Consider the following 20,270-nt stretch of genomic DNA (forward strand, 5'->3'; position numbering starts at 1 on the left):
GGAAAGGTCGCCACTATTTCAAACCCTGACAAGGCTGTTGTGCCACAGGCTTCCCACTAATCCCTCTCCCATTGCTTCCTGTGCCTTTCCTGGCCCCATGCCTGGCATGCAGAGCAGGAGAAGTAGAGGGGACAGCTGGACTTCACCCACACGTGATGGGGACACACATGGAAGGCTTGCACCGCAGTCTGAGAGTCCACAAAACCGACTTTAAACTCCACAATCATCTTTCCAATCAATGCAGCCGGGGAAGGAACCACCTTGGAGAGACCACTCTCATCCAAATGGGTCATTCCCAGAGCTACAGTTGGGATCAAGTTTACAGTGGAACTACTGGCAAAACCCATTCATTACGGTCTAAGCCACAGCTTTTCTCTCTTGCCATTCCTCCTGGCTTCTCAGGAAAGGGTAAGAGTTCCACAAAACATTGATTTTGTTTCTCTTTCCCCCTCTCCTTCCCAGTCTGCACATTCATCCCTTTAAATACTGAGTTTTTCAGCTTCTCATGGGTATTTTCTGCACTCCCCCACCCCAGTTCCTCTTCTGATCTGTTTTTTTTCCCCATTCCTACTCCAGCCATCTGTGTGGTGTTATCACTTACAGCCATGTGCAGAGAGGAGCCGAGGGAAAGCTGAGGGGCCTTGGGTGTCTGGGGCAGAACAGCAACGTTGAACACGTGGCTTTCCAGGCTGGTTTGTGGACTGGCAGAGCTGGACACCTGGGAAGGAAAGGTCACATGAATGGATAAGTGATTTCTAGATCAGTTTCAGACTTTCCCTTGGCAGTGGCTCTCTGTGGTCCCAACAGCTTCCAAGATGGGCTGCACTTGTGTTTCACGGGCTCATAAATATTGTCCACTCTAGCACCAAAAAAATAAGTCAAGGGTATCGAACTCCTAATTGCAAGCCTGCAGCAAAGACACACAAAGCAAATTATATGAAACTGGTAAAAACTCAAGAGTACCAGAACCATTCCCTAGAGGTGAGCCTGCAAATGTTCCCAGCAATCCTGGGGTGAAGTAAGCACCCAAAGAAATACAGCTCCCTTCTTTGACAGACTCAGTTACTGCTTTATCTTTTAGCAGGGATGGCAGTGTGCTCTGGAACTCCAGAGAGCACTTTGTGAGCGGGAATGGACATCCTGAAGCTTGATTTTTAGAAAATGCATAAAAATGTAAGCTCTGATGAAAGGAATGATGTCATTTTAGCCATTTGCTGCACCTGCTCCGTCCTAAAACCGATGAAAACAACATGTTGGTCCCGAAATGTCCCAACCCAAAGTTCAAGGCTTGGAGTTGGACAGGGGTTAGCGGTCTCCTGATGTGACCAGGTGTTCCCAGCTCCCTTTCTGAGCTCTCTGTACAATTCTTGCTCTTGCTCTGAGATACTGAACCCAAACACTGAACTCATGCAAAATGCATAGTCTATAAGAGGAATGCAGCAATTAAGCCAAAGATTAGCTTGTTCAACACTGACGCTCACAAATTCCTCATTATCACTTATGTTAATTACTTTAGAAATTACCTTAATTGCCTCTGCGGTGCTACAGTAATTGCTTCTGCCTTGTAAACCAGATGTAACAAACATTGTGTTGCCAGTGTTCACGTAGGCTTACTTAGGGCAGGCTGTGAAACCCTCCCAGCAAACAGCAAGGACCTGTCTGAGGAATTTTATGGCTCTTAAACCTGTGGGGAGTGGGGATTTATTTCAGTTTCTCAGCTGCTGGGGAGTATTTCTACCTTTTGGCCTGTTTGCAAGACGAAGGGCTCTGAAGCCAAAATTAAATTATTAGCTTAGAAACCGAGGGCTGTGTGGCTCTGGGGCTCACCAAACACACCATTTTTAAAAAGGCACTTGGAACGTTTTTCACTTGGTGTAAATATTATAGGTTTTATGAGAGGGTGGTGTGCTTGCCAGTGTGCATTCACACACACATCTGTGTCGCTGTTAAAACTCAGCCTCGCAGGACACAAGCGGAGTCACCCCAGAGAGCCGCCACCCGGTATTTCTAGGGAAAGGACATGGAATGACAAGGAATACCTGGAACTGGAAGGAGTCACTCTCCACTTCAGCCCCCGAGTGCCTGTACCACACGATGCCATCGCTGATGTCCTGCTGGGTGAAGGAGGTGGTGGGTGAGGCCGCTCTTCCGTTGGGTAAAAGTTGCCAGGAGTCCGCCGGGCCGTCCGCCGGCATCGGCACCAGCAGCACCACTTCCCCTGGGAAAAGCAAGGAGGAACTTGGGAGAACACAGGGAGCAAGAGGTGCCCTTGCAGCAGCTAAGGGGCAGCCAAGGCAAATGCCCACCCACTCTGAGCTTTTTTCCATGCAGTGTTAAGTGACAGGAATACCAGCAGAGCTCCCAAAAGCCAGCAGCAGACATTGAGACATCCCGGTGACACTGGGGTATCTTGTTAATTAATTCCATTAAACGGGTTGATAATTCTGCTGATTGATAATTAACCACTCGGTTATGTGAATCATCCACCAGAAGCTCTCCCATTTCATTTCCCCAAACCACCCTTGAAAAGTTGGGGCAACAAAAAAAAAGTAATTCAGCAAGATGAAATATCACGCTTCCATTTGATCATCAAACTCTGGGCTAAAATTCCTTCATCAGTACCCTAATTACATTCCAGATCTTATGGTTTTGCTCATGGGAGTTCCCCTAAAAATCTAAAAATCAAATTCTATGTTTTCTATAGGTATGAATATCTCTCCCATCAGCCACAGACTAAGTTAGGCAGATAAGCCCTTCTGTATTCAGGACCAGTTTTCCACATTTCTCTCTGTTTTTTTTTTTTTTTACCCTTCTTTTCTGCAAAACAGTATTTTAGATAAAATTTTGGAGATCATTGATTTCTGCTTCTTCTTTCTCACCTGCAGCTACAGACCTGTTTATATTACTGCAATTAATCACAGCAGCAATAATTATGGTGATACAAACACAGGATTATAAATTTTAGTTAGGGTTAGGCAGCAGGAGACAAGCTCCTCGGGGAAAAATTCCTGTTTTCGTGTAAATGCTTATTAAAAACGAGAAGATAGACCTTCATCTGCAGAAAACTAAAGGGGGAATACAAATTAATTACTTCTCTTCTAAACTGCAAAACTCTCATTATCTCTGTTTCCATCAGGTGCTGGCAGCTGTTATGGAAACCAGCCTGTCCTCACAGCAAAAGGAAATAAAATAAGCATGGATGTTGCTAGAGGGGTCCTCTAATTTTGCCAGGTCAACAAATTAAATGCGGTATCATTTCTTAGAAGTGCAAAATATGTTATTGGAAGATGTGGTTTTTGTGAAGAAAGTGGTGATGCTGAGTAAGAAAAGAGCATTTTTCTTTTCTTTCCATATTTCGTTTCTCTCCACATGACACCTCTTTTTCATCCCATTTTCCATTTTTCTCCATTTATAGCTCGGTCACAAATCCCAGAACCTTCCACACCCCCCCCCTTACCCTGTGCCCAGAAGATCCTCCCTAAGCATGAGGTTGCTGGTGAAAGTCACTGCTCTGAGTGCTGAGCTCAGAGCCTCTCAGAAGGAATCTGGGGACAAGAATTATCTACAGATCCAAACAACATCACCAAATCCTGTTTCAGTTGGCAACCCCTTCCTCTGGGACAAATTAAATCTAAAATCACAGAATTTAGGGAATTCTTCAAGGTAAGCTTCTGCTCAGCAGTTTTTAGAGGTAGACACCGCTCTGTGCTCCTCAAGGCAGACATTCACTGCGGAGGATTATCTTTTGGCACTAAGCTTCTGCTCTCTGAGGGCTGTAAATACACCAGGATTCCACCACCTGACTGGAGGAACGCAGATGATCTGGAAGGGCAAAAGTGCTTTGTTACTCTGCCTGGCCATTAGAAGCGGAAAAAGCTGAGGCTAGCAGCACTCAGCCAGCCTACCATTCTAAGGAAACACTCCCCCAAATGTGCACCACGTGTAACACCATGGAAGGGTGCTGCTGTTGGGCAGCAGGACTCCAGGGGGATTTACCATGTCTGGGCTGCTCCTCGGCGATGGTGTAGGTGATGTCAGAGTCCCGGGCACCGGGCAGCTCGGCGTGCAGGATCGTCTTGGAGATCTGCAGCATGCCTCCCTGGGGCACCCACACCAGGGAATTGCTCACCAGCCGGGGGCTCCTGGCACTCTGCAGGCAGGGGGACAGCGGGAAAAGGCTGACTGCAGTGCGAGTAATTGGAATTACTCCGAGGGAAAAGAAAGCATCAAGGAGAATATTCTGGAATTTGTTAAGCGTTCCGCCCTGGTTGTCTGCTTGAAGAAATGGTTGTGGATCCTTCTGCTGCATCCCTCAGACCCCATTCCCAGCCTCTAGAACTGACCTCGTCCTCTAATTCCTAATTTCCTGCTGCTGACCCAAGTCTTCCTCCATAATTTTGTCTTTTACCACCATCCTCATTCTCTCTGAGCATCCACCCAAGTCTTTAGTTACTCGGTGGGTTTCCTAACCGTCAAACTATTCATGTGGCTTTTTTTTTTTTTAATTTTTTTTTTTGTCCAATATTAATTTAAGCTTCCTGAAATTTGGATGTCAGCACTGGATTGCAGTAATAGTTTCACTATCTACAGTTCCCTTTTAATTCAGTAACACTACTCTGGCATTCAAGGATTGTATCAGCCCTTTATGGCTCTAATTTGCATTGTTGGACAGGTCACCAAAACCCCCGTGACCTCTTCCATGCCATGGCTCTTTCTTATAACCCCAGCTGCTGTAAATGTGACTTTTTTTCTGGATTTCTGCACATTCACCTTGAAGCTGGCTGTGGCTGCAGTTCACCTTGAACTGTGTGATCAGTCAAAATTCTGACTGCTCCATCTAAGGGATCACCCTCCTCCTCACTTACTACTGCACATAATCAGCCCCCGACCTGGTAAATGACTCATTGCTGTGCTCTTCTGGATCTGCCACAGAGACAGGAGAGAGAGCTAAAAAGATGCTTGTGAAATGGAACCACATTACAGGATGATTTCCGACCTCCTTTTTGGCATGTCTGCTGTGCACCCACCTGATTTTTACTCCACCTACACTGTGGGTTTGTTATAAACATGGAAACCTTCAGCTCTCAGGTCACTAAATGACTGAATGTTCCTTCACTGGCCATATCAAACCTATCCAGCACGTTGTGATACCATTCCCACATGGCTTTGATGCTGCTTGTTAATAAGAACAGGCTCGTGAGACAGCTCTTTTTGCTTGGTGATCTATTTAAAAAATATTTCTAACATGTGAAAGTGTTTTCAGCTACCTGCTCCCAGGCAGGGCAAGGTCAGCTGCCTTGCAAATACCTTGTAGGCCTCCCTTAGCTGGATCTCTAGAGGTCTGGGGTACCCCTAAAATAAACATCTTTTGTCTTTTTTTTTTTCTGTGCTCCCCCTGGCCTCTCAGAAAAGAAAGGCTTCCATGTCCCTGTTCAGACTGCAACAGTTCCAGCAAAGGGTCTGGGTGGGAAAAGCAGCCATTAGCAACCAAAGGGAGTGGAAAAAGCTCTAAAAGCTGCCCTGCTCTCACCTCTGTCACCAGCTTCATTCTCCTCTGTAGCCAAGTGCTGCACAGAGAAATGTGGAATGATAAGGAGAGACAAGGGAGCACCAAACAGGATAATAAAATAAACTACTCTCAGCAATTCACACTCACTGGCATTTACAACAACCTGCTTAATCAACAGTGGGGGGAAAAAAGGTGTTACAAAGAACACAGAGTGGTGTCCAAGCATTTTCACAGCCCTTGTGATTCTGTTTTCATCCCCAGACTGCTGTGTGAGTCACGGCACTAATTAACATTAATTACTACCCATAGCTTTAGGGGAATCTGCAGGGTCCAAATGGGATCACTGCCTCCTTGTGCAGAGCTCCAGGGCCACATGGAGGGCTCGCAAAGCTCCCTTCAAACTGTCCTGCCCAAGCTGCTGAGAAAGACATCTCACACAGCAGAGAGGGCAAAAGAGGGGCAGTGTCATCTCCTCCTAGCTCCTTCCCAAGGGGTGGAACTCCAAGACACTGTGTCCAATCTCTACATAAAAGACTGCAAGCCATGACCTTCTCTAATGACAGCTCCACTTTGTGCTACTCTTTCACATTAGTAAGGAATGAAGATATCTTCACATTTTTCTCCTGCTTTATTACAATTTATTACCTTTTATCAAATAACTATGGACTTTGAATCATCGAAGCTGCACAACTGGAGCTGTTGCAAACCAAAAATTCGGGTGCCCTCCAAAACCCGATCAATCCACCGCTTCCTCCAGCTGGTTACTCAGGATTAGTGACACCTCAGGGACAGAGCAGCACTTCTCCAGGGTTTATGTGCCAGCACATACCTCGGGAGCAATCCTGATGTGGAGCAGGATGTTCTGGAAGTGGTACCCGTCGCTCACTTGCAGAAGAGCCGCGTCCTGCCGGCTGTCGGAGCCGTCGTGGGCGTAGCGCAGCCGCCCGCCCGCGAGGTCGCCCAGGCGGAAGGTGGCAGGGTCCCCAGGGGGCCCGAGCAGCTTCCCGTGGCGTGGGGGCTCCAAGACCATCAGCACCACGTCCTGAGGGTTGTCACTGTCCCCCACGCCGAGCACCAGCTCCGATACCGTGCCGGTTCCCCCCCTGCCGACGAGGAGGGGCTCGTTCCTGAACACGTACGGCGCCTGGAACACAAAAGCGGCTCTGAGGCGTCTGCTGAGCCTGGGAGACTGGGTCATGATCAAAGGCTGGAATTAAAAGTTTGGGGATAAGGACATCAGCTCACTTCATCCCTGGTAATCTCCTGTTTCTTAGCAGCAGAGAATCGCTCTCCACACCTTTTCCCCCCGATGGGCAGATCTAATAATATTTAGCATTTAAACTGAATTAGTCCCATTAAAAGAAGATTCTCATGCCACATTAGGCCTAGGAAAGGCAAAAACTTGGGACATTTATATAGCAAGCATCTGACTCTAGCTGATCCTCATGAGGCTTTTGAGATGACAGCAAAACCAGGTGTCTTCATCATCAGTATTTATTTCATTTCCAACACTCCCCACAGCCTTCCTCAACTTATACCAAAAACCTGCTAGAGGCCGTATTTCTGCTGGTTTAAATTAGTTCTCCAGTTCTTTGTCATCAAGAAAAGTTTCAATCTGCAGTCTCTATTGATCCCAATAAACATCATTTGCCATGGGTAATGCCCTGCCTCGGGAGGGAAGCGGTCCTGCAGAGACAAAGTCAAAGCCCTGGGAACATCCATCAGAGAGCCACCTCACCTGTGCACAACTTCCCAGGGTTATTAGGGATCAACAGCCAGAATTCCTATCATTAAACCTCACTTATGTATTCTGGGGCAGTGACTGCAGCTCTTACTTAGGTGAACGTCCTACTGAGGCAAACAAGAGATTAGGCTGAGCCAAGATCTCAGCACCAGCCAGAATCAATATACACACAGCAGGATCAAAACCCACAGTTTGTCTTATTCCAAAGGACAAACTAGAGCACTTCTAATTTCCAGAAGTTAGGGGAATGACTAATATGGAATATAAATTACTCATGGGGAGGGTGGAGGCTGAGCCAGGCTTGTAGGCAGGAAGGAGCCAGCACTAGAAGAGTTCTGTCAAGTCATTTGGTGCCCCTCTGAAGATGCAAATGGGCCTTAAGAGTAGCAGATTCTCCTTTGCACTTCAGGGTCTCTATTTGTGAGGATATGCCAAGTAGTCACAACTTCTGATCGAGTTTTCCACACTGGAAAAAGCTCAGTGCAAGCTGCAAAGCCTCCCTGGAAACCTGGAACCTGCTCAGTGCCTGTACCTCCCTGGGGTGAGACCCATATATTGTGCCACAGACTTTAAATAACAATAATACAGGAGACACAGACACTTGGCAGTACTGTCACCTTGCCCAGAAGTGGCGAGAAGTTTAAGAGACACACTCTAAATAGCTCATGCTGATTTAATTCCCAGCTTCTCCCAGAACAGAGCATTGAACCTGAGTGTCAAAGCTCTCCTGCCATCGGGATCAATCCTGGCCCAATTGGCCTGCAGCAAGAGGCTGAACTGGAGCCTCAGCAGATCCAAAGGATAACTGGAGCAGTAGGGATTCCTCAGCCCTCACTGATAATTGCTCTATGACTGCACAGCTCCAGCTCCCTACACAAGCAAAGTGACACAGGCCAACCTCTCCAGTCAATTCCCCAGGTCCCTTTCCTCCATGTGACTCCTGGTGGCCGCCCCTAAGGGAGAGTTGAGCCCAGTTTGCCTGATCTGAACCCCTGCTCAAGTTCTGCCCAGCTCCTTTTTTATCCCTGCAAGAATCCAGGGCTTCAAATGGTACCAGATTTGGGGCTGTTTCCAGGCTTTGTTACCTGTGTTGAGAAGGCTTGAATGTTGATCACCTCAAGGTGGGAGAATGACTGTTGGTCACTGACCTTCAAGGAAAACTGTCCTTTCCTAAACAGGTCCCCAACAAGCCAAAATACAGGATAATATAAATTAATGAAATACTCTTCCAGGACTCAGGAATGATAAGCACATTATGTATTCAGCAAAAATGACTGGCTCAGTGACAGAAGCTTTAGCTCAAGTTTTCTTCAATTACGTTTTTATAGTATTTTTTCCTGAAGATTCACAACAGTCACAACAGGTAATAAAACACCTTTAGCTGTGTGATAATATACCCTCATCTCCCTTTGAGTAACGTTATCCACATTGGATGGCATCCCCAAGAAAAAGTGCCAATTCTAAATGCCAGCCACTTGCTGCTAAGGAAAAGCCTCACTTTATCTGGCTTCAGGACTTGCCAGGGATTTTCTTTCCCATTTACTTTTCAGTGATGCCACCCAAACACCTTGAAGTTTAAAGTAACAGTATAAATAATAAATAGAGTAATAATTTTTTTTTTTCTAATAAAGCAGCTTTGTTTTTTAAGACAAGATGCTGACTTTTCATGGTGGCTACCAGGGAGACTTAAAAAAAAAAAAAAAAAAAAAAAAAAAAAGCAGGCTACTGGAATATACGCCTGAAGTCTGGTGAACACCAGCTAACACTTGGCATCAGGACACCCTGAAAGTCTTCTTCAGATCTGATTTAGATGGAAGACCTCCCTGATTTATACAGCCAGAAATTCAGAACAGTTCCACCCACGTCACTCTGGTGCCAAGGCTTTATGGTGATGCGAATCAAGTGTGAAATTTGGCAGAGTGTCTGGCTTATTGCCTGGCTGCAGGAAAAACCTGCTTCCCTGCAACATCCTGTGCAGTGTGAGCTTTGCCAGCTACTAATCACCGCTAATTATTCCAGGGTACTAACAGAGCTCACACTGGAGGCAAACAAGGAATGGCTGAAGGCAAACTACGCCAAAGAGCACAGCAGTGACATCACTTGAGCATCTTCCTAACAATATCAAGAAACCGTAGTAACAATCAGACTAATATGCCAGCTTTAACTCTCAGCTGAGTATCCTGAGGATGGGACAGATTCCTGCACCCCAAAAGCACAGAAAGTTTGGGGTCACAGTGAACTGAGAAGTTTTGCAGCACCAGTTATGCTACAGTACAGCGTAGGTACGCTGGAAGTTGATTTAGCAGCGGTGGGAAGTGTGCCTCCCTGTAGGAAAGCTTCCAAGAAAGAAGGAAATACCCGTTCTCGAGATACAGCAGTTTTTTTAGCGAGGCAAGAGCTCAGGAAAGAAGCCTCCCCCGAGTCACCTGGGCTCATCCCTGCTGTGCACGAAGCGGACCCTCCTGTCCCGCACGTCCCTGCAGCTGAAGCGCTGGCCGCGGCTCAGCGGCACCTCCTGCCCGTCCTGCAGCATCACCAGCCGGCCGCTGGAGGGAATGCTGTCCACCTGGAACAGCGGCTGCCCCGAGGCACCGGCCGGATCGCAGCCCAGCAAGGCCAGGTCTAAGGGCTGCACCCCGCCGATGCCCACCCGGAGGGTGCTGCTCACATGAGAGCTCCAGGGATGCCTGCTGGCTGAAGGGAAAGAAGGGAGAAATGTTACTGCAAGAACCACCGCGGGCTGTGTTGGCGTCATGCCTGTCAGCACTATTTTTTGGGTGCCCTGTTCATTCCTGACCCAGGTGAACTGCAATCCATCCCAATCCTCACCAAGACTTGGGCAAATCACTTCCCGCCTTGATTTCCCAATCACAGAACTGAAAGCCAACTGCAGACAGACTAGTAAATCTTCATTTAGAATAAAGAATGGGTAAGTAACCACTAAACTTGATTCAGGAAGTGATTTCCCCCAAGACATTTTGTCACTGGCTTGTCAGTGATGATAAATGGTGCTGTCTCTTGAGAGACACTCACCTTCTTCGCACTCTCTGGTCTGTGGATTGCCATAGAAACCCTGGCCACAGGCAGAAACACAGATTTTATTCTTCAGAAACGTGGTGCTGTCACAGAGGTGGCACAGCCTGCCACTGTCACACTCCAGGCATCCAGGAGGACAAGCTGCATCGGACGGAAAGCACAACCCCACTGAGACACTGCAAAACCAGCGCAACCACTGGCACACAGAGCTGTCCCCAAGGCTCAGAGCAGAAACACCACTATGTGTGTCTTAAAGAGTCAAGAGAGTGGGCAAAGAGTTATGATGAAAGCTGGCAAGCAGTTCCTTCCTCGTTTGCCCACCGTGCCTGCACCAAGCTCGCCATGCTCACCTGCACACTCGCGCTGTGCCTCGTCCGTGTAATGTCTCTGCCCACATTTGGGAACACAAACACTGCCCAGGAGGAAGAAGGGGGCTGGGCAAAGGCTGCACTTGTCTGCTTGCTGGCACCGAAGGCAGGGCTGATCACACCCTAAAGAGACACAGGCAAAGAGCTCAGCCTGACAGCTCTTGGGAGACAAGCAGGGAAACACGTTGGAAGCAATGCTCCATGAAAACTCACTCTGGCACGTGTCTGATTCCCGGTAGAAAGCTGGAGGGCACTCTTCCACACAAGCTCCTTCGTGGAGAACGTGGCCTTCCATGCACTGCAGGCAGTCAGTCCTCTGGGGACCTTTGCAGGCATTACAGCTCCGGTCACACTCTGGAAGAAAACAAAAATCAGTTCAGGGCAGCCCTTTCTGGGGTGCTCACCCTGCACAAGGGCTTAGCACTCGGGGTCTACAAGCTGTGGGAAAACATCACTTATTTCCATCATAGAACACTCTGCTGGGGAGCTCTGGAAATCTTTCAAGTCACGTGTCTTTTAAATCACTCCAAACTGCTGTTTCTGCAGCCATCCGGTGATGCAGGATTTAGTAACAGACAGAGAGAGACACAGGTAAGTACGGGAGGCCAGATAAGCCCCCGAAAAGAGACTTAGCCTGGCAAGCTCACTCGTTATCAGCTGACCCGTGACTAAATGAATTGCTGGACCTGACCCCTGAAAACTTTGCTGGCTCAGTTACAAAATCATTTACAAGAGAGCGATTTGCAATAATCTTGTTCCACTGAAAGGCTCAAGTATGTGACAGCAGGCTGCCCAAAAAGCAAAAAAAAAAACCTGCAGAAACCTTGCAAGCAACCTGTCACTGAACAATTTCCCCTTTCCTGCACCCTTTTTAAAGCAGGCCACCTGCACAGCTCCCGCTGCCATCTAACGGATTCTTAGCCAAGGCACTCGCATTTATTCCTTTTTCCCTTTCCTCCTTTTTCTTTTTTTCTTTTCATTGAAACCAGCAAGGCATTTTTCACCTCTGCAAGTCCTGGTGGAAAAATCCAGGTAGTACTGCTGAGCACAGCTCTCGTACTGGCACTCCCCAAAGAGCAGCACCTTGGCTGCATCTCTGCACGACGTGCAGCCGGCGGCCGAGTCGCAGCTCCGGCACTGGCTGCTGCAAGCTGCGGGGAAGACAAGGAAAACCAGTGTCATTCCTGATGCTGTTACCCTGCAGCCTTGCTACTCCTCTTGTCCTCTGTGGAGACTTCAGGGTTCTTGCTTGTTTTGTTCTTTTTCACATTCTCCAAAGCTATTCCATTTGGAATAGGCTGGAATGTACCCTCACGCTGCCTCTTACTTTCCTCTGGACAGGTCAGGGTAAAACATTGACCCTGAATCCAAATCCCCAAATAAGAGCTTTCCCTGTCTCTGTTTTTTTTTTTTTTTTTAAATTTCCTTTGTACAGCCTGCATTTCATACAACTCTCTACCCAGAAACACAAAAATTTGGAGAGCAGAGTAGACTGCTGCAATCCTTGGTGGGACCAAAGGCCCATTTAATTTCACTTAACGTTTCCACCTTTTTATCTGCGCACAGTGTGAAATTCTGGAGCTGCAGGGAGCAATAAAGATGCCAGGAAAAAAAAATAATTCAGGGATTTACTGAATCTAGGATCAAAGTCCAGAGGTTCAGAATACTTCAACTCACCTCTTTGATGTCCAGGAACTAAACTTCGCAGGAGGCTGTACTAACAGTTTGGGTGATAAATACTGACATGTTAATTCAAGACACAGTTTTATAACCAAAAAACCTCCAAAGTAAATGTGAAAGTACCCACATTGCTCTCCCTGAAGCAAGAACACAGTATTTTTCAAAACAGTTCCTTCTTTTAGTGCCTCTAAAAAATGTCACAGAAGGTCTGCATTTTATTGATGTACAAATAATTTCTAGCAAAATGTTCACCTAAAGAATCAAGCAGCTGGTTTTTAGGTGCTCTGGTGCCACTCTGATTTTTCTTCACTTAAGAACACTACCTGAAAAAATTACTTTTTTCAAGTGCTCCAAAGAACCATCTATTAAACATTCTACATGAGGTCTAAATCCAGAGAAATCAGGCTACCCATGGAGGCATGCCAGAAGAGCAAGCAAAAAATGTATCTGGAAGCAAACCTGTCTTCTTGTTTTATCAGCATGACTCTGTATCTGCATTTTTAAGCCTGTGAAGGACTCGTTAAGCTTCTCACTGTTCCTGGGCCAGGATGTGATTGAGTTTAAAAATATCTTCCAGGGCCCATACGTGCACTCGGCATCTCTCTGAACCTCATTCCAACCCCGAGTTCCTCAAAAGTGCAAAGAGACTAAAATAAATGTTGAAGAGAGACCAGATTTTCTCAGCCTAGCAGCCAACCTCCGATTAAACAATCTTCATTCCCTCCAAGTGGCAGTTTCCCAGCAGCCTGGGACAATTTGTATCTCCCTGGCTTATCAGCAGCACTTGAAAAGGCACAAGTGACACTTGGAATGACAAAAATCCAACACACTTGGCCTTGAGCCCCCTGCTCCAAGGATTACAAACACTTCTTAAAAAGCCATTTGCAATAAGGAGATTAGAGTAGCTGAATTGGCTTGCAAAAAAAATCTATTTGCAGTTGAGCCCCTGAACCAATTTCAGGAGGGGTGCAGGCCTCAGGAACATTGCCAGTCTACCTTGATATGCTGAGGCAGGAGCTATCAACAGGAAAGCTTTCATTAGAAAGGGGCATGTTAATTAGCAAGGGAGATATTCTGGTGCAGCAAGCAAGAAGAGAATCCCTACTGCAGGAGAAAACTGAGTATTTTGTTGAGCTTGTAGGAAACCAGCCAGAACTTTTTTTTTAATTCCTATTTTTTATTACTTTCTTTTTATTATTATTACTGAATGCCCTTTTTTTTTTTTTTTTTTTCACAACAGAGGAATGGTACAAGTCCTTCCAGCTATTTCCTTGAACTTAAGTAAGGTGTCTGCATTTCTGCTGATCAGATGGAAATAATAGTTTCAGGAGAATCATCTATTTCAACAAAAGGCAAGTAAAGCTGACAACCACTTCAGTTTCCTCCTACAGGACCTCATCAGTGACAAAATTGGGTCTAGGTAGGATGACACTGATACCCAGACTCAGTGCAACAGAGATGCTCTATCATAACTTGTGAGAATTTAAATCAGGGTAATGCAGGACTTCTAATCTGAGTGTTCAGGTTCACAGTGACCAAACCACTGCAGCATTCACTCATTTTTAGGTGTGTGTATTACAGTGGGACAATTCAAGCAGGGCTTTTCCCAGTTTTTTGCATCTTTGGGCCATACCATTTTGCATTTTGGAACATCGAGCCAAATAATTTATGAGAGGAATATCCCAGGGCCAGAGTGAACACAAAATAATAAAGGAAAAGAGAGGCCCTGAGAGATTCACAAAGGATAGCAAGAGTAGGGTAAAACATAACCTAATAGCAGATCAGTTCCACCAGATCATTAGGATCAGCTCAGGTCTGTGTCTACCAAGCTGTACCCTGTTTCTCCTGGGGTTTCACATGAGGAGAAATGGACATCAATGCTACAGCTTCCATGGCATGTACTGGCAGGTAGTGCAGTGGGGAGGGGGTTTGCCTTAGTAAGGACTGATTAAAACTGGTCTCAACTTGCCAAGTTTTCATTAAGTCCAGAATCCATCACAGGGACACCTACACAAACGCTCCTGCAGATTTTTACAGCAGGACACAAAGCCTCTTGTCTTTTGAGGTCAATAACAAAACTGCAACTGTTTTGAAATTGCAACCCTGCTGTAGGCTCTGCTCCTGAGGCAACTCATCACCTCTGTCAACTCACATCACGTTTTTAGGCACTTGAAGCCTTTCTTTTCCAGACAACAGCCACAGTGAGCAAAGGAACAAGAAAAGACAGGTTGGTAACAGCACTGTGGAAAGGAGAGGAGGCTGGGGGAGAGGCACTCACGTCTGCAGGTCTGCCTGTCATCCCTGTAGTATCCCAGGGAGCAGAGCGGAGCACACGCGCCCGTGTGGGACAGAACCAGGCTGGCCTTGCAGGAGGAGCAGGACGAGGGACCTTCGCCAGTGCAGCTTTTACAGGAAGGGTGGCACCCTGCAGGGACAGCAAAAAACAGGGCTTCTGTTCAAGGAAAAGCAGGTCTCAGGGCAAGTTTCACAGGCTTCAGCAGAAGCACCCTCAGAGACTGAGAGCAGGGATGGTGAGCACCAAAAGTTCCTGCCAAGTCAAAGCCCACAGTGGTGCACAGTGCCCCCCCACCCAAGAAAGGATCCTCTCCTTTCTTTCTCTTTTTACCCTCTTCTCTTCAGCCTTCCCTTCTTAAGAAAAACCCTTGCAGGATGTGGCCAGGACCTGTCTAACAGAGAAGAGTGAAAAAAGGGCCTGCACATACTTCCCTTTCATGCTTTCTCCCAGCTAGCTTCAGGTTAGATCCTCTTTGTCTACGCAGGAACAGTCAGGTGCTTTTCTAACAGCTCCACACTTCCCTGAAGATTCACATCCATCCCTTCAGCAGGAATTGCACTGATGGAGACCAGATTATCTACATGCACCCTCTCCCCACTTCCCTCATGACTTTTTGGGCTCATTTCTTAGTCTGACCAAAGAGATTTAAAATATCACAGGGGCTGAGGCCAATGTACCCTATTACTTTCTCCAGAGAGGTTAGATACAAAATGATTAGTCTGTTTTACTTCTTGACAGGCCTTTACCTAAAGATTGATGCCATCATTACAGCTATCATGATAGGTGGAAAATTAATCATGAGTGAGAGTGGGCAAAGGAATCAGAAGCAACCACACTGAGTTGTGCTGGGGATCTTAATAGGCAGAACAAAATGTCCTACAGGCTTTGACATAGTCTGAAAAATGCACAACTCCTTTTAAATCAAATCTTTAAACCAAAGGGAAGAAATGTTATCCCTAGGCTTTCATTTCCAGGAAGGCAAAACCTCTCTGTCTCTCTCAGGGGCCTTTCCAATCAAGTGACACAGAGTATGTTTCATAGCTCTGAGATCTCATTTGTCAAAAACAGGTAAACAAACACACAGCTCCCGGAATGGTGGAGAGAAGCTTTGAAATATCACCCACCCTAAACTAGATTAGGAAATGCCACTTCCTGCAAAAGGAGCATCTACACTGTGCTGAATTTCTGGTCTTGGTTCCTTTCTCTAAAACTAAAGTGCAATACCCATTGCTCAGCTTTGAGCTTTAGCACGTCCCTGCCAGGCACAGAACAAGAAAAGGAACCTGCTTCCTTCTAAGAGCCCAGGGAGTAGAAAGCAGCTCAGACAATGACTGGAATGTGAAACCACATCAACAACAAAAAGTGGAGGACGTGCAGGGACATATTAGAAAATAAAATGTGGCCTGGGTGCTGCATCCATTGCACCAGCCTAAAAAGCTGAATTGACTTTCTGTTCTGGGACCTGCTACAAGCCATCACCTCCTGGGCCATTATTGCAGCAACACTAGCCTCAGTAACAGACCTTAATAAGGGTGATGTTCCACCTCAGGCTGCAAAACATCCTGAGAAACTCCTACCAGCAGGAAAACCCAGTGCAGCGTCCTGCCAGGTGGACAAAGCTTCTCTCCCGGGCAGGAACCACTTTGTGGAAGTTGTCCCAAGGGTGCAGGCAGCTCTTTGCAGCTCCCCGAGGTGTCTGCAGGAGGCACTCACGTTTGCAGGCGCCGTGCTCGGCGTAGTGTCCCGGCGGGCAGTCCGGCAGGCAGCGATCCCCCAGGAGCAGGTGCCGGGCGTGCCGGCACTTCAGGCACACGCTGCCGCTGTCCCGCAGGTTGGCCACGCACTGCTGGCACAGGGGGTGGCAGTCTAGAGGCAACAAGGGACGCTGAGCACAGAGGGACAGCACAGAGCTTAGCTGAGAACTGCAGGAGGGCAGTAGGGATGGAACTTTGAGAGCAAATCCCGCTACCCAAAACTCCCGCCTCCGCCTCATCTTGTGCTCTTCCCGAGCACCACAACGTTGTCACTTTCCCCCTGCATCCCTCCTGCCCCATTCAAGCATCCTCTTTGCCATCCTTAAGTGAGCTTGGGAAAGCTTTGCACAAAGGCAGTTCAAAGCCCTTTGCTTCCCAAGACCTTTCTCTGACTTTGAGTGCCTCTGCCTACAGGTTCCTCTTTAGCTCCACTGGAGGCCTCAGGCACCCACCTCGCTCTGCTCCCACCATGGCAAAATGAGGAGCAGAACCTGTACAGCTGCATGACCTTCTCCTGTAGTTCCTGCTGCTCACATTTGCCCACACAAACGAGACATCCACACTCTGAAACAGCCACAGCAGCCTTCAAAGCCAGGCCAAGAGTGGCAGCAGAGTGCCTCAAAACCTTTTCCTTTTTCCATTTTTCCCCAGCAGGACACAAGCTTGCGTCTCCTGACCTCTACCTGAACTTAGGTGCTTCACAAGGTTTGACAACAAGCCTTTTGTGTGCACAAAGGTGCAGTGTAAGGCAGCCTGGAAGCCAAATTAATCCTCATTATGGTAATCGAGAAAATTATAAAGGAAATGACGACTGTCTTGAAAGATATGTAACAATGAGGCTTGATTTGCCAGATTTCTGCTGCAGGTTCACCTTTCTGTCTTTTGTGACAGCATTACTACAGGCTGTCAGGCAATCTAGATTTACAAGCTGAACACAGGCTCACAGGGGAGCCTGGAGGAGTTCTGCATCCATAGCTGCAGGAGCCTGGCCCCAGCTGACAACTCCTGCATGTCACACACAGGTGATTCTCACCCCACACTGCTGCAGGAGCCCAGAAGCAGCTCAGAAATTGATCCAGTCCTGACTGCAGGCAGGGATCCAAGCTTCTTACAGAGCTGCCCCCTTCACCTCCTGCTTTTGCAGGGTATAGAACCCATTGAGTTTGTGCCCCGTGCTCTCAGCCTTGGAGCTGGGAAATGACCAGCCAGAGTTGGGGTACAGAGGTGGAGTTCTTGGAGCCAGGAAGGATCACATGCAGCCCACCTCAGGGAGCAAGGATATGAGATCATCCCAAAGGCCCTGAGTACTTGTGATTTGTATGGGCTGGAGGTGGGGTGACGAGTTTTATGTACTTATAACCAATAAAAGAAACATAAATCCAACCAGTTTTTTGTACTTCCACATTTACCTGGTAATATGTTGACTCTCCTTACTGCTAAAATAATACTCCAGTTAAATCTCTTGCTGGAGCCACTGGTCTCTAATAAAGAGCTTTGGCAGGGTATAATGAGTGACAAATCTGCTCAAAAGGTTTCATAAACAGAGCATGAAGAGGAGGCTGAGAACATGTAGGGTATCCACACAGTCACTATCTGCAGCAGAAAACCTAGATTTTCTGCTAAAATCTAAACTAACATTTAAAAATCCAAGTATCTACAAAACTCGGTGCTGCTGCAGCAGAGTTTGCTCTTCACAAGCCTCTATTTTTGCTCCTGCGAGTGGAAAGAGTTTTCTCAGTTACTGTTTTAGGATGAATCAGCCCCATCACTCTCTTGTTCCTTTGCAAGCCTGGAGATCAAAGCACACACAACACCAACAAAAAACCCAGGGCTGCCGCTCATGGTGAATTTCAGGGACATTGGGGAGTGAGAGAGAGAGCGAGGGAAGAACTGAAGGGCTTTGTTTAGGGAGAGATTATTTCACTTTTTCACAGCAGGCCCCCTTTGAAGCCAGTTCTAACAGAAGGGGGATGTTTTCCTTGTGCTTCTCAGTCACACCCCCCAGCCCTATTTGTTTCCTGCTTCTGCCTTCTCCCTGTCAATCCTGCCTCCAGCTCAGCCAGTGGGCACAGCCTGTGGGATTTGGGTTTTCTGGAGCCTTCACATCCCCAGCTGGCTGCAGGTCAGTACCACACAAGTTAGTTAATTCCCTTAGACCTCCTCCAGTATGCAAACTGGATTCTTAGGAATTCTGCTACCACTCTGCTTGTAGTCCCAATGCCTCCCTCCTCATCTTTCTGAGACTGCTGACTTTCCTCCCACTCGCCAAGAAAAATGTTCTCCTGCTCCCCTTCCAGCAGGCTGTGATTTCCTCCTTCTTCACCTCCATGCAAAAACAACCCCCATCACCTTCCCTATCACAGATCTTCCTATAAAGCTGCTTCCATTGCAAAGTAGAATGGAAATACTTACATGGATTTCCAGAGTTACTTGACTTCCACAGCCTCTTAAGCTTTCTCTTAGCAAATAAAGCAAGAAAACGGTGCCCTTCCTATACAGAAATTATCTGTTACAGATTGTTCTAAGATAAAAGAGGCTGTTGGGGAGACAAAACCATGTCTGAAGTGTTTGTGAGTGCTCACAAAGGAAACCAGTGGCATTTCTGCCTCTCAGCACCACCACTTGCTAAGCATATATTGTTTAAACACATCACCCCTCTTAGGGGCTCTCCAGGAAAGTATTTCCTGATGCAAGTTTTGTGCTGTGCTCGAAGGTAAGACCTGAGGTTTACAACAGAGCACGACTTAAAATCAGCACTGCAAACACCACACACTTCATTGGCACCTCAACGTGCAAAAAAGTCTCTGGTCTTGCAGTAATTCCAGAAAGCAAGTCAGTGTGGTTGGTTTAAAAGGCTATGCAACATTGACCAGGATTTTTGGCTTGTTTTGGTTGTTGGAATGTTTTTCTTGTCTCTCTTTTCCAAGACCTGAGAGGGAACCTGCCACTGAAACAAGCCAAGAGAATTTCTGGTGAAGTGCAATCCACGTTTGCAGGGATCTTCCTGCTCTGTGAGAGCTTCCCTAGGCAGTGTGAGGTGAGAGATCCAGCTGGAAGGTTCCTGGCACAAAGGAGCCCAGACCAAAGCAGGGAAAGGATTTTCCCTCCACTGGCAGCTCAGCTGCTGGTCCTGGAGGAGGCTGCACGCCAGTGAGTGAGTGGAGCTAAGCCCCTCTTGCTCCAGCTCTCCGTGGTGATATCAATGTCTCTCTAAACAGACAGCAACAGCTCATCACTTTTACAAGGAACTGAGTATATGTCTCGTTGTCAGTGTGTCCCTTCTGGAATTTTAAGAGCAAGGCAGCAAAGCTTCTTACAGGCCCCCTCCTGAGCGAGCTCTTCTGGTTTAGCTTTGAACATTTTCCCAATTGCACACAGCCTAAGAAAGCAAGGGCCTGTGGAACACAGGGACTGGGAGATCCCTTGCAGCTGGAGTTAAGACCAGACTACAGGGGATTCCCCATCAGTTGGTGTTCACAGTTTCCTTCCACACCAGCCCTTCTGCATTTGTCTAACTGCCCTTCCACGCGGTCAGGAAAAGATCAACAGAGAAGCTTCCAGATCAACAGGGAAACCTCAGCTCAGAAAAGCGAGGGCAGGACAAGGCTTTCAGCAGCGGTTGGGGTTTTTAGAGTGGTGATTGCAAAGTTTCCTGAAGCTGAGCTGGACTAGAGGGAGAGGGAAATCACAGAGTGTTTTCAAACTGTGAAAACAAACGCCACAGAAGCTGTGAGACACAACAGGGGATGGCTCAAGTCTCAAGCACATTCCTGTACATTTGGACTATACAATAAAATTAATCAATTGAGCACTCTCAGGGAAGAACTGGCACAAATTCTGTGTGCCCAAAACAGAGCTCAGAGACTCATTGATTTTCTGAAAG

The 20,270-nt window shown here is 47.2% G+C and overlaps 1 protein-coding gene across 1 annotated transcript in view; it reads right to left on the bottom strand.

Annotated features, from left to right (window-relative positions):
- Positions 1 to 20,270, bottom strand: part of FRAS1 (Fraser extracellular matrix complex subunit 1) — a 105,287-nt gene that overhangs the window by 26,748 nt on the left and 58,269 nt on the right. Inside the window, exons 20-31 of the mRNA XM_053975540.1 lie at positions 16,347 to 16,499; positions 14,616 to 14,762; positions 11,662 to 11,808; positions 10,871 to 11,011; positions 10,640 to 10,780; positions 10,287 to 10,430; positions 9,680 to 9,947; positions 8,339 to 8,423; positions 6,339 to 6,653; positions 3,997 to 4,150; positions 2,040 to 2,218; positions 602 to 718 (exon numbers count right to left, since the gene is read on the bottom strand). Of these exons, the coding sequence (XP_053831515.1) occupies positions 602 to 718; positions 2,040 to 2,218; positions 3,997 to 4,150; positions 6,339 to 6,653; positions 8,339 to 8,423; positions 9,680 to 9,947; positions 10,287 to 10,430; positions 10,640 to 10,780; positions 10,871 to 11,011; positions 11,662 to 11,808; positions 14,616 to 14,762; positions 16,347 to 16,499 (1,991 nt within the window). The remainder of the gene's footprint in view (positions 1 to 601; positions 719 to 2,039; positions 2,219 to 3,996; positions 4,151 to 6,338; positions 6,654 to 8,338; positions 8,424 to 9,679; positions 9,948 to 10,286; positions 10,431 to 10,639; positions 10,781 to 10,870; positions 11,012 to 11,661; positions 11,809 to 14,615; positions 14,763 to 16,346; positions 16,500 to 20,270) is intronic.

Source organism: Vidua macroura, chromosome 4, assembly GCF_024509145.1.
Source record: "Vidua macroura isolate BioBank_ID:100142 chromosome 4, ASM2450914v1, whole genome shotgun sequence".
Taxonomy (NCBI): domain Eukaryota; kingdom Metazoa; phylum Chordata; class Aves; order Passeriformes; family Viduidae; genus Vidua; species Vidua macroura.